At 38.3% G+C, this 13,976-nt stretch overlaps 1 protein-coding gene across 3 annotated transcripts in view; it reads left to right on the top strand.

Annotated features, from left to right (window-relative positions):
- The window catches only part of IARS1 (isoleucyl-tRNA synthetase 1), a 180,292-nt gene extending 175,945 nt beyond the window's left edge, over positions 1–4,347 (top strand). For 2 of the 3 annotated variants that reach the window (XM_037903463.2, XM_007055580.4), the window contains one exon: positions 3,756–4,347. In XM_037903463.2, the coding sequence (XP_037759391.1) occupies positions 3,756–3,838 (83 nt within the window). In that variant the 3' untranslated portion in view covers positions 3,839–4,347. The remainder of the gene's footprint in view (positions 1–3,755) is intronic. The other variant, XM_037903462.2, reaches the window with a different exon arrangement.
- Positions 4,348–13,976: the final 9,629 nt, after the last annotated feature.

Genomic DNA, 13,976 nt, shown 5'->3' with positions numbered 1-13,976 from the left:
CATGTACATTGTTTTGGAAAGCAGATTTAAATTACCAATCTAGCCCAGTGTGGAGTACATTATTATGTTTAACAAGACAGTTACACTAATCTATTTTAGCAATTGTTACTATAATCCCTGCCTTAAGTGTAAAACTCAGCTCTGATTTGGCTATGGAGTCATGGTCCGGGAGTACATAATAAGGCACTTAATTTCATTTGGTGCACTTAGTTTTTCATGGAAACCACCAACCTAGTGCAAAAGTTTGGTGGTTTTCAAGTCAGCTTTGGTAACGGGGACCATCCCTGCACTAATATTTTTTGACACCATTTTTAATTGGTCCTAAAAAACTTGCAAAATGTTAGCTCTCCAGGCATGCCATCATGTAATGCCATGCTTCATGAAAACGGTGTGAGAATACTGCTGCAGAAGATACATACGGGATGTGGTGTCACAGTAATCTGAATCAGGTGGCTCAATATTATTTTTTCACATCAGAACTGTCTCAGATTCTTTTTCAAACAGGTAAAAATAGCCACTGAATAGTCAGATGGGTGTACCTGTGATACTGAGAGAAACTGATGTTCATCCAAGTAGTAGGACAGCGAATCTTGAACATGTATAAAATACAGTATATGAATAAAGCTGGTTTCATCACTGTAGTTTTGCACAGTTGTTGCATATAATTTATATTAAGTGTATATTATATTCTTAATCATTCAGAATATTAAATTGTTGCAGATTTTAATGTGGGCATTCCTTCTAATGTTCCAGAATTGAAAGCTGTTTAGCTCTGCTGTCTCCTATGCTGAGGAGAATTGTTATTGTGTGTTTGACTCTGGATGTGGCCTCATTTCACTGCTGTAATACATTCCCTATATGCTTCTGCAAGGGAGGCCCCCTGCCTGTGCAGAGTTCCACTGAATATGTAAATATGTCCAATGGCCTGTGATGGGATGTTGGATGGGGTGGGATCGGAGTTACTACAGAGAATTCTTTCCTGGGTGTCTGGCTGGTGAGTCTTGCCCACATGCTCAGAGTTTAGCTGATCGCCATATTTGGGGTCGGGAAGGAATTTTCCTCCAGGGCAGATTAGCAGAAGCCCTGGGGGGTTTTCGCCTTCCTCTGCAGTGTGGGGCACGCATCGCTTGCTGGAGGATTCTCTGCACCTTGAAGTCTTTAAACCACAATTTGAGGACTTCAGTAGCTCAGACGTAGGTTAGGGGTTTGTTACAGAGTGGGTGGGTGAGATTCTATGGCCTGCGTTGTGCGAGGTCAGACTAGACGATCATAATGTCCCTTCTGACCTTAAAGTCTATGATTTTATGAACTTTATAGAACTCCACAGAGTAACAACGGTCCTGCTGTAACGAAGCGGGCTCTAACGGGACACGACTGAAAGTATCAATTCAGGACAAAGTGCTTAGAGCAGGGCAGTCACAGCCCAAAGCTGGGTGTCCTTTATTATTAAGACACACCAAACCAGCCAAACAGAGAAGACTTCGGTTTTACCGCACTGGCTAACCAGAAGTCATACAAGCAATTCCCTCAGATACTCCAGTTCCCTTGTATCACCGCCAGCACTGCTCCTTAAGAGGACGAATGGTTATGAAAACCAATATCCCAGTAAAAGAAAAAAGGTTTCTTCCAATCCCAAAGGACCAAGCCCCAGACCCAGGTCAATATACAAGTCAGATCTTACCCACAAATCATGCTGTTGCCAATCCTTTAGAATCTTAAATCTAAAGGTTTATTCATAAAAAGAAAGAAATATAGGTGAGAGCTAAAACTGGTTAAATGGAATCAATTACGTACAGTAATGGAAAGTTCTTGGTTCAGGCTTGTAGCAGTGATGGAATAAACTGAAGGTTCACATCAAGCCTCTGAAGTACATCCACAGCTTGGATGAGTCATTCAGTCCTTTGTTCAGAGCTTCAGTGTAGCAAAGTTCCTCCAGAGGTAAGAAGCAGGATTGTAGACAAGATGGAGGAGATGCAGCTGCCTTTTATAGTCTCTTGCTATGCGACCTGTGCTTTCTTTGTTCCAAAAACAAGCTACCCAGCACATGGCATGGAAAAACTTTAGCGTTCTGTCCATAGGCATGTCCTTGCATACCTAGCACAAGTTTTTGAAATACAGACAGTATACAGCCAATATTTATAACTTTAAGTACAAAAATTATACATGCATACAGATAGCATAATCATAACCAGCAAATGATAACCTTGTCTTAGACACCTTATTTGACCTCTTTTATACAAGATTTGGTGCCACTACAGGACCTTGGTTGCAACAATGTTCTATATGGTCCCAGTTTGTGTCAGTAACATCACACCTTCATGTTAGCAAATGCTTGATTTAGGACTGAAGCTTTAATTTGTAAATTGCCTTGATCCTTGGATAAAGGTGGTACAGAAGAAATTAATCCATCAGACTTCAATGAGACTTTGTTTTTGCTCTTAGTTTTGGGCACACTAATCCACGTCTCAAGTGCAGAGAGTTAGATAAAATGACTTTTTCATTCTTTGTTCTGTGCTGCTTTTGTTTTCACTTCATCTTACAAAAGGAAATGGAAGACAGTGTACCAGTAGCATATGGTTTATTTAGGTATACTTCACCACATGTATTTATAACTGACTCTTCTATTATTTGTTAAACTCTTTGTTTTTAAATATGTAGCATGTATTATTTAATGGGAGGAGACTAAAATAAACATTTAAATGTGCTCAGTACAACTCACTTTCACTCTGACTACAGATTTTTTTTTCCACCTAGTTTTCTCCCACCCCTGTTCTCTTTCTCTGAATGTTGTGTTCTTAGTAGCACTGAGCTCAGCTAAAGCTGCTTGGAGCAGGCAGCCATATGGAGGAATGAATGTAAACAATTGTCAGAGTATTTTGTCTATTGAAAACTTCCCAAATATCCTTGAACACTTTATGCTGCTCAAATAATTTTCTTTGGAAGACATTTAGTGACCAGCTCTAGCAGGAGAGGTGATTTTTCTATCAAGAATATTAGCCCAGTATGCTAACCACCTCTGTTTACATTAGTATCTATGGAGTTGGGAGTCAGGATTTCTTGTTCTTCAACTGAATGCCACAACCAGCACAGTTCAGAATCTTTAATGCTGCAAAAAGATAAGATGAAGAGAAAAGTATTCGTGTACCAAAGTCTGAGAGTCATGGTTGATGAGGTAATATCTTTTACTGGCCCAACTTCTGTTGGTAAAAGAGACAAGCTTTTGAGCTACACAGTTCTAGCACATAAGTAATGAGAGATTAAGAAGAAATAGAAAATGGGGATTTTGTTATCATTTAAGGAATCCTACAATTTCATCATGTTGTACTGTTAACTTTTTCATAATGGACTCCTGACTTCATATTGTTGCAATGTAACATCGTCTTCCCGTCGTCATAGTCATCATGATCCACGTACCACTATGAATACTTGAAACTGCTGAGGGCTTTGTCCCAGAACATATTTTGGGACGTTTGTGTCCTTCAAAAACTGCATGTTAGCTTTGTTGAAACCATACTAGTACCTTGGAAATTTTGATGAGTGGCAAGCTTAATGTATGCTGATCTCTCCTTTGACTTCATTGCATTATCATTAACAGGATCTGATTTCAGCTGAGAATTTTCTGTCCAAGCATCATTTTGGCTGAGATAAAGAGAACTGGATTATTATTTCAGAATATGGAAATAAGAGTGTTGACAATGTTCTGTTGTATAGAGATTGCTAATTCTGTTCCATCTTTTCTCTTGCCTTTTGTTCAGAGATTACAAAGGACACCTCCATGAAGACCCTGAATACGAAGACTCTGTATGTTCATGTTATACCAACAACAGCTGAATGCTGATGATTCCGTTTTTATGAATAAGCCCGTGTAGACTTTTTTCACAGAAGAGAGATCTGATTCTGATTCGTATGCTTTTTAATGAACATCCAAGTTGTGTACAGCATTTTCAACATCAGCAATTGTACACCGATAATGTTTTCTACCAGTGCATGTGCAATATGCTGCTTTCGGTTTCTAATACAATGTATTTTTGTTGTTATCATAAGCTACTATAAAGACTATTCAGAGTAATGTCAGATCTTAAGCCTAGATATCTATGCAGTAATTTGCCTGAAAGAAATGGACTCATACCTCAATGATGCTGTTCTCTGCCTGTCCTTTATGCAGAGGCTATCTTTAATTTTCTAAGCCGTGTGTCCGGGGGTGTGTTACTATAGCTTTGAAACTAATTAGGAAAGAGTTACCCAGTTCTGTGCATTCACGCTAGTTGGGTTTTAATGAAGTGTGATGTTGATGAAAATACTTCCTAATTTCCATACTTTGGAACAATAAATTTATCTCCAAAACAATGTTTCCTGATTTGGTGGTAATTCACTTCCCTACATCCTTAAAAAAGATTGTACATTGATTCCTTGGGGATCAGCAAAATCTAAAAAAAAACATGAAACTTGTACAGGTTGTCTAAGTGGATGTTATGGATGGTTAGGTTGTAAAATTTGCAAAACATTTTTGTTTTTAGTTTTGTTTACAGTATTCTGATTGATAACCCAGATGACTAAAACCCTTACTTCATGAACTTTCCTAGGGTCCAAAGAGGGAAGAGAACAAATAAATCAGACTATCTGATCCTATGAAATTGACACTTGATTTCATACAGGTTCCTTTTAGAGATGTGATATGGTATTGGAGTCTGTGCTCACTATGAAATACTGGCATAAAATTTACCATCACTGTTTTACCTCTTAGTTTCTGAAGAAAGCTAAGTAAATTGGAAACAGGAATGATGAAAAGACTCTCATAAGAATAACCAGTACTTAGTTAAAATACCTCTCCATTGCTCTACATCCTTATGCTCCATTTCTTTTTCATCTTCATGCTAAATGTAGATATAAAACAAAATTGAATAGTGTTTTCCACAATATACTATATCAGTGGCAAATATAAATATCACTTTTATTATGCTTCCTTACTGTTCTTCAGTGGGATACACACAGTTCACTAGAAGTGGAGCAAGTTCCTAGCATGTAGCCACATATGTGTATTTGCCTGTAGTGTGATGAAACCCTTTCTGAAAATCTGTATCTCCTGAAATACTGGGAATGCACAGTTCTAGAAGTATTGGACAGTGCCACGTTATTTTCCCGTAAACCATGCTTATCTCTTGATTTAGTCACATGAAAATCAAATAAGCATTCATCTTATTGCCATCTTTCCTTGCACTTGAAGTAATGTGTTCAGGATTATACCTTCTGTGAAGATAAAACTGCTGATCTACAGCTAATGACTTTGCTTTGCACTTTTACAGAAAGTAAATGAAAGCAGAGTAAAAACTGAAATAAAAATCTTATTAATGAGATGAGAAATCCATTTTAATGAGGATATTGAAACATAGGACACAATTATCTGCATCTTAGAGTTGCTTGGCATTTAGTCACACAAATCCTATTTGGTCACATCCTGCACATCTCTTAAAAAAAAAAAAAAAAAACCTGGGATATGAATTGGAGTCAGAATCTGAGTTACCAGTAGAAAAAAGTCAAAATCTCTTTCAGAATCTTTACCCTTTCTCAAAGTATGCACAGTGCTGCTTCATGCCAAAAATGCAGTCCACCCTGCAGCAAAGGAATACCTTCTATGGGCTAAGTCTGATGATCTCCCAATTGTATCCAGGAAAATGTAGCCAAAATAGGCTTCCTAGTTAAGCAGCTGGTATATTCTGCAGATGAAAATAAAACAGCTGCTTTCCCCTTCATTTTATACCAGTCTTCACTCCAAAGGCTATTTACAAAAGTACAATACATATGTTGCACTGTTAAAAGTAATGCTTGTTGATACTCCAATAAAAAAAAAGAATATCTTTGGAGATAAATAGTTTGGGTAAGTTATTTACTCTGTAGGGATGAAGGGGGAATGTTGAGATGTCTTTGTATTAACACGAGTCATCTGCATGTGTCTACTACATATTTTCACAAGAATGTTTACTGCAGAAAGCATGTACCCTGACTGACTGTCACAGCAGTGGCTGAAAGCTAAGTTAGTGATGACAGACCTCTCTCAACGTGCATCTCAATATGTGCTTCCACTGAAATCAAAGAAGAACTCTCATTGACTTCAGTGGGAGAAAAGTCAGGCTAACGTTAAGCACTTCTAGAAAAATCTCACCCTCAGTGCTTCCCCACTCCCACCTCCTTTCCTGTGAGGCACAGGAAAGCAATTTCTGCATTAGTGAGGACAAATTGGGAGCGAGGTTCTGGAACATCACTTGATTTTTTTTTCTCACATTAATAGTAATATTTGCACTTTGTGTTATCAAATTGCTGTACAAATATTACCTGATCATGTTCAGTGCTCCTGCATGACAAGTTAGGTGCTAAGCTACAGAGAGAGAGTGAGAGAGCGAGCAACTGCTTCGCTTAATGTCCCACAGCTTATCAGCGCCCAAACCAGGATTGGAACACAGAAATAAGACCCTGATGTTAGGCTACAAATCAAGAAGAGGCGCCTCAGTGAGTCCTCAGAAGCGGAGTCTGACCAGAATGTGGTTAGAGAAGGTGGTGCAAGAAGGCAGAGAATCTGAGCGGTGCCAGGATTTGTGTATATTAATAGCATTTTCAGGTGGCACTAAAGTGGGAGGCATTGCAAATATGCTTGAGAACAGAGAAATGAAACAAATAGCCCTAAAGAAATGAGAAATATAGACAGGAAGTAATAAAAATGAGACCTAACATGGAATAATGCAACCTATCGTCTGGAAAAATCATCTAAAATCCAGATCTATGGGAGAGGGAAGAAGCAGGAAAGCAGTTACTCTGAGAGAAGTGCACAGTGTTATATGGAAGATGGTAATAGTTATCGTGTTTCCAGTAGCATCTCAATGTGCTGTACAGACATAAGAAAACATTGTTCCTGCCCTAAGAGTTGGTAGTCTAAAATTTGACAAAAAGAACAAGGCAATTTTGAACTGCTTATGCAGAGGCAACACAATACAGCGTAGGTGTGACTGAGCCTGGAATTTAACTTTTTTTTTTTGACACATGATTAACAAAGATTGACAAACAAGGCAATGCAGTGATGAGCAAAAAATTGATATCTTTTGATCTATTTTCATAAGGGATATTAAACCCTCATCCTTCAGGGTGTAATAAAACAAGTAACTGGGGTGAGGAAGAAATTTCAACTATGCCAGGTTATTACATAATTGCCTACTATGGAGTTTCTTGCTCCTTTCTCTAAAGAATTTGATGCTGGTCACTGTCAGAGACCGAACTGGAGCAGGTGGGCCATTGGTCTGATCCAATATAGAAATTGCTGTGTATCTGGAAGTTCACAAATAGTACAAGGCAAATTGTGTACAACTAGATGAAATTTAAGAAATATGGGTTGAATATTGGGAAAAACATCTTGACAGACAGATATATAATGCGACAGAACAATTCCTCAATGAGAACTTTTAGAAATACCCCTCAATGGACTCTTTCTTTTGACTTCTGTAAGCTTTGTTTTGGGCCCTAGAGACAATTAAAACTGGACAAGACAAATTACTACAGGAAGCTAAATCCTGCATTGGCAGGGAGATATCCTGGGGAGATGATTCCCTGTGTCTGGTTTAGTTGTGTTTAAAGTGAAAATTACTTTTCCCCCCTCCCAGCTTTTGGTTTGTCTTAACATAATGATAGCTGGTCTTATTTTCTCCATTTAGAATAATGCATTATGTATTCCCAAATATGTGTGTTTTGAAGTGAATGTTATCACCCTTCGAATGGCATGAGATGGTACTTGTAGTTTCTATCATTATGCTAATTGGGATCACTGCAAGTCTGAGAGTCTTGTTTTAAGTGGCACATGGCACAAGGGATCATCTTTCAAGCAAGTGCAAGACTGTTCTCCATGTCAAGGAGCATATTCAACTAACAATTTGAATTTTGTCTTTAGATAAGTTGCCTGCATAACTCCTTCACTGCACTCTGCTCTTCTTCTCCAGATAAAGGTTGTGCTTAAATATAAAAGAAGGGCTGTGCAGCATGCACTGAAAAGAACCAAAGTTAAGGCTGCAATTTCCTCAAATAATTTGCTTCCATTGAGCATTTTAAAGTACTGATCTTCCAAAGAGAACTGTGTGTGGGCTTTGCATGGGTACAAGGCTCCTTTTTCAGGGTTCTTTTTCCAGGATTAGTGTCTTAATTTGCACAGTGCCATAAATATAATAGTATTCCCACCCTCTCCCCCCTTTTCTCTCTCTTCTTTCGCTTTCTTCATTGTATCCCCCATGTATTCTTCCCTTTCTCTCTGTTTATTGCATCCTTCCCCACTAGTCCTTTTAAACGCGCACCCATGTTCTCATATCTGTATCCTATCCTCCTCCGGAGCTGTGATTGGATGGAAGAGAAATGGTGTCTCCAACTACAGCTGATTTTGTCACAAAGTCAGAAGTGTCCTTAAATGCTGTTGCCATGGGTCAGTCAGGATCAGTCATCATTCACAGGGGGACACACCCACCCACCCAGGGCAGGTAGTCAGTGCAAGAAGCAGACAATGGATTAAGCCTGAGTTTTTTCACATGGCACTGTTGAGCATGATTGCTAGGTCACCAGATTACTTTGGCCTCCCCTTTTTATGCATATTAGTGTTGTGTAATTAACAAATGAGGATTAGTATAGAAGTTCAACTTTTGGCTGCTGCAGTGTTAGCTCATCAAGTTCCCATATCTATAAAACTTACTGTAAGAAATCATTGGGAACAAGCAATGACCCTTTGGGTTGAACTCTTTTTATTTCCCTTTCCATTTTTAGTCATCATTTCCCTCAGGGTACTATCTAATTATTTCTTCAGCGATCTTGTCTCATGAGCTTTCATGAAATGTGGAAAGTTTCCTACTTACTTTTTTTAAATTAGTTTTTCTTTCATTTTTGTGCCTCCTGTCTTGCTGTTCCATCTCGATTAAGCTAAAAATAGTTGCTTGACTTGATGTGATACTCTTTAGGATTTATGTACTTCAATTGACTTCCCTCTAAACTGTCTTTTGTTGTATAAATTAGGTCCAGGGCCATTTTGATGTAATGCTGCAGAAGCCTGTATCAAGTGCTGAGCATGTCCTTACTTTAAGAGTTTATATCTTCCAGTCCTGGCAACAATCCCCTGACCTTTCTCTCTCACTTTTTAACAGATGGCAACAATACAGCATCCCATCTTTCTCATCTCATTGAAATATAAGTTCCTTTCAGCAATCTGCAAGAGCTGAATTCTGCTGAGCAAGTCCTTTATTGCTGGGGAGCTTTAGGTAGTGTAACAATATAGATTTATCATTGCAACTGTGTCCAAAATCATGGTAATGTGGTTTAAACAAGTGAAAGGGTGGACATTTATATTTTAAAATGTCAATATTTTTCTTAAAAAGAGAAGGAGTACTTGTGGCACCTTAGAGACTAACCAATTTATTTGAGCATAAGCTTTCGTGAGTTACAGCTCACTTCATCGGATGCTGTAGCTCACGAAAGCTTATGCTCAAATAAATTGGTTAGTCTCTAAGGTGCCACAAGTACTCCTTTTCTTTTTGCGAATACAGACTAACACGACTGTTACTCTGAAACCTGTCAATATTTTTCTTCTATACAACTCCCTCTTCCCTGATCTGATGGCCACTGTGTACCCAATGGCTCATGCTAGCTCCTCTTGCAGTCAGTGGGAGTTGGTCTGGGCCATAAGAGTGGGTTGTATCCAAACAATTCCTACCGGAGAGGTGTCTACTCCACAAAATCCACCACAGTTGGCACCCTTGTTAGCACACACAGCAGAGGGGCCGACAGCTGAATGACACCAGAGATCCTCTCCATTAGAGTTGATCTCTCCAGGTGAGTACTAAGATATACTCGCAAGGCAATGTGGGGAAATATGGTTCTGCTACTCCTGGTACTGCACCTGTTCTCCAGCTCAAGAGAGGATTTCAGGGTCTAGCTCTGTCAATACAGATTCTTTCCCCCCAGATTGTAATTCAGACTGAAGGGGTGGATCTGTATAGTCATGTTACAAGGTGTTAATTTAGTTTTTCCATATGAATGTATAGTGCCGAAAACCTGTGTTTGTGCATTGTTGATGTGCACTCAATAAAATATTAAAGACAAAATCTTCATGGCAATTATTATCACGGCACTTCTTATGGTTAACTTCTTTTCAGTGAAGGTATAGATTCCTCTAGGCTTTTTTTAAGTTTTCTTCCCATCAAAATTTTATCCACAATCATTTTTTTCATAGCAACTGAGTTTTGTTTGCCAATTGCATCAAATATGATCACAATAGCCACTTTGCTATTGTGAATCTTTCTAATTTCCTCTTTCTTTCATAATTCTTGAGGGCTGAGTCTAGAACGCCTTGTCACATTGGTTAAGCAGGAAGCAATTATTCTTTTTTTTAGTAGTTATTGATATGATTTTGCATGGTATCAGCTCATGACATCAACAAAACAGCTAATGAAAAGCCTGTGCATTAGTGTAGATTAACTTGATACATGGTCCCCAAGGTTTTCCTTAAAAAAAAAAAAAAAAAAAAAAAACCAAAAAAATCGACAAAATGGAAGAAAAAAGGAAACTTCCATTCTGTAAACATATGGAAGCAGCTTACAGCATGAAGCTCTGTTTGTTGAGTTAATGTTACTGTTTTGCTGTGCTTTGAGTGGTGGTTGGCTGGGGTTGGGGCAGTGTGCATCTCCAGTTACCTAACTTTTTTCACAGTTAAAATGTTTATATAACCAATGTAATTATAACTTTTATGTAATTGCAGAAAAGTCTCTCCCATTTCTCTCCTAAGTCTGAATATTTAAGCTAATTTGCTGTCCCTGTCGGTAAAGAGTTCTAATGATGGGTCACTCAGCTCCTCAGAAGGTAGATTTAAAAAAAAAAAATCTTGTAGGTGCACTTAATGCCCAAATAAAACCATCCATAAATACGTTTCTGTATTACATTTTAAGAGCTTCTTGGTTTGGAGGTCAGGGAATTCTGTGGAAATTACCCTCATTTTGCAATTTGTTCCCAATCCTCTTCAGTGATTAAAACAGTGACACACACATCTCTGATAAATTGCCAGGGTACCCAATGCTTATAAATTGCTGTATTTGATTGAATATGACAATTAGACATCTGTGCATAAGGTACTTCCATGGAATATCATCTTTAGTACATTTGAAGGACAAATCATTATCTTTACTTAGCAGAATTGGTAATTTGCAAAGGAAAAATAATCAGAACTCAAAGTTATACCATATGTTGTGTGACTAATCATACATCCAAACGCCTTTATATTTTATCTTTTAAGCTCTTTTGGGCTATACTGATTACTAATTATATATGAAGTGAGCTCTGCCAATCAGTGTAACTCGAGGAAGGTCTAAGAATTAGTGGAGAAATCTAGTTTAGGATAATTGATTCTGCAATATATGCTTATGTGAGTATAGTAGAGTTTATGAATACCTCTAGAATGGAGGTTGTAACACTGAAATGTTCGTAACTCTGAACAAAAAGTTATGATGGTTCTTTCAAAAGTTTACAACTGAATATTGACTTAATACAGCTTTGAAACTTTATTATGAAGAAGAAAAATGGTGCTTTACTTTTTTTAGTAATTTATGCTCAACACTGTACTTTATTTGCTTTTTTTGTTTTTGGGTCATCAGACTTGCCGCTGATGAAATACAGCATATTATTCCTGTAACAGGAGCAACGGTCATCAAGCAAGGAAGGTCCTTGGCAAGAACTGAGAGAGGCAAAAAGTATCTTACTGTTTAAGGACAATGTGTCATCAGAATTAGTTGTGTGAAGACCTACTATCAAGTGATGCTTAAACCCGGGATTTGACGCTTTGTGAAGATTACTGTGGGGAGAAAATAGACTTGCTCTATCCATGTGTGATGATCTGAGACATTTAGTCTTTTCAGGTTCTTAGCGTGTTCATTGTGGTATCTCAGCACCTTTATTCCACTCTATTTGGTTTAGTTCAGGACTTAATTTTTAACCATGTTTTCATGTGGGCCTAGACAAATACACTGGCAAAATCCCTGAGTTCTCTTGTCTGGGTATGCCAATCCTACATTCTCATGTACAAGACAGGTAGCTGTGTCCATTTTTACCAGCTTTTACACGTGCAAACTGGATGCCCCAGCAGATTTTCCTACTACTGTTTGGATCTATTCAAGAATTTGGCCCTTACTGGTCCCAACATATGGATTAATAAAAAGTCAGATGTACCATCAGCTTGGCTGAAGCTATAGTACAGAAGGAATCAAAAAGTAGCTATATTAAAGATCTAGTAGAGAGGGTGTGCAAAAATTTACATAATATAGGCATCTCTGAAGCCAAGTGGTGGTAAGATCAGCTGTGTACATGTAATGGGCAATCAGTGGGATGTAAACTACAGTTTAAGGGAATAATCCAAGTCATTTTATGTTATACTGAGGCTATTAGAACTGGAAACAACACATTCCCAATCTTGATGCCCTAGAGCAACTGCCATGGGAAGTAGTTCATCTTGGGTTCCTTCCTACCACGTTCTTTGTGGCCTGTTTCTTGTTCAGCATCATCCTCTATTTCCTACCAGCCCTAAAACTATGTTAAATAGGTCATCTTTAGGGGCAGATGACCATGATGTTCCCCAAATCACGTTTTTTTTCTCCCCCATTCAGGGTGTGCCAAAAATGTTTTCCACAGTGGGCAACAAAACTTTAGAGCCAGCCCTGCTATTAACCCCTCTCTCTGGTGTCTGCTATATCATTGTCAGTGACATAGAATTTATCTAAACTTTACAGTTGAAAATTAACAAGACAGATTGACTGGCTGGTAACTAGCAATAAACTAGTGGCTCTCAAACTATTGTACTGGTGACCCCTTTCACATAGCAAGCCTCTGACTGTGCCCTCCCCTTATAAATTGAAAACACTTGTTTATATATTTAACAACATTATAAATGCTGGAGGCAAAGCAGGGTTTGGGGTGGAGGCTGACAGCTCGCAACCCCCCATGTAATAATCTCCTGACTCCCTGAGGGGTCCCGACCCCCAATTTGAGAACCCTACCACAGAAGTTAAGCATTAAGCAGAAATTGCTGGAAACCATTTTCAATACAGTTTAAGGGAAAAATAATTTGTGTTGTGATGACATTTTCCTTAGTTACTGTATCACATGATGCTGTTTTTACTGGCTATGTAACGTTTCAGTCTTCTGTGTTTCTTATCTCAGGTAGCCAGTATTGCTCAGCATTGGAAGATAAAGTATCTTAACATGGTAGGAAAGAAGTCCTTTCTTACTGTTAGTTTTTCTTTCAGCTGTGTAAGGCTGAGGTCCAAATTGCAATGTTCCTGCTAGGCGTTAGATCTTTTCTCCTTCAGAGCTGAGTTTTCTGCTTCAGGTGTCAGGTGAATTTGTGGTTCTGATTTTATTTGTTTTATTGAGTCTATTTCAGCCTACAAACATAAAAAGAATGTCTGTTCGAGACTCTAGGTGCCCTTAACAGCCAATCAATCAAATTAAGAAAAAAAATACCAGTAGTCAACCAGCAACCTTTTTCCACACAAAAGAAACCTATACACAAAACAAAAAATTTCCCACCTTCTCTTCCTCAAAGCTCTCCTGGTGACAAAATAAAACCACCAAGAACAAGCGGGGGTAGCTTCATCGAGGAGAGAGTGGCTCCAGCCGACGAAGCACTGTCCACACCAGCACTTTGTCATTAAAGCTTTTGTCATTCAGGGGGCCAGGGGTTTCACATCCCTGAGCGACAAAAGTTTTAGCGATGAAAGTTCAGTGTAGACATGGCCTGAGTGAGGTTAAGAGTTTGAGACAATCTTTCCTTTTTTTCCCACTCTCATTTTATTGAGTACTTTATTCACTCCCAAGATACTATTCTTTAAGCATAATGTATGGGTATGATAATACTTTGTTATTGTCTTAATGTTATAAATGACAGTTCATTAATGTTTTAAAAAATATTAATGGCC

This window comes from Chelonia mydas, chromosome 7 (assembly GCF_015237465.2).
Source record: "Chelonia mydas isolate rCheMyd1 chromosome 7, rCheMyd1.pri.v2, whole genome shotgun sequence".
Taxonomy (NCBI): domain Eukaryota; kingdom Metazoa; phylum Chordata; order Testudines; family Cheloniidae; genus Chelonia; species Chelonia mydas.
Note: the sequence above shows the minus strand (reverse complement) of the source record. Positions and strands in the feature narration are given on the sequence as shown.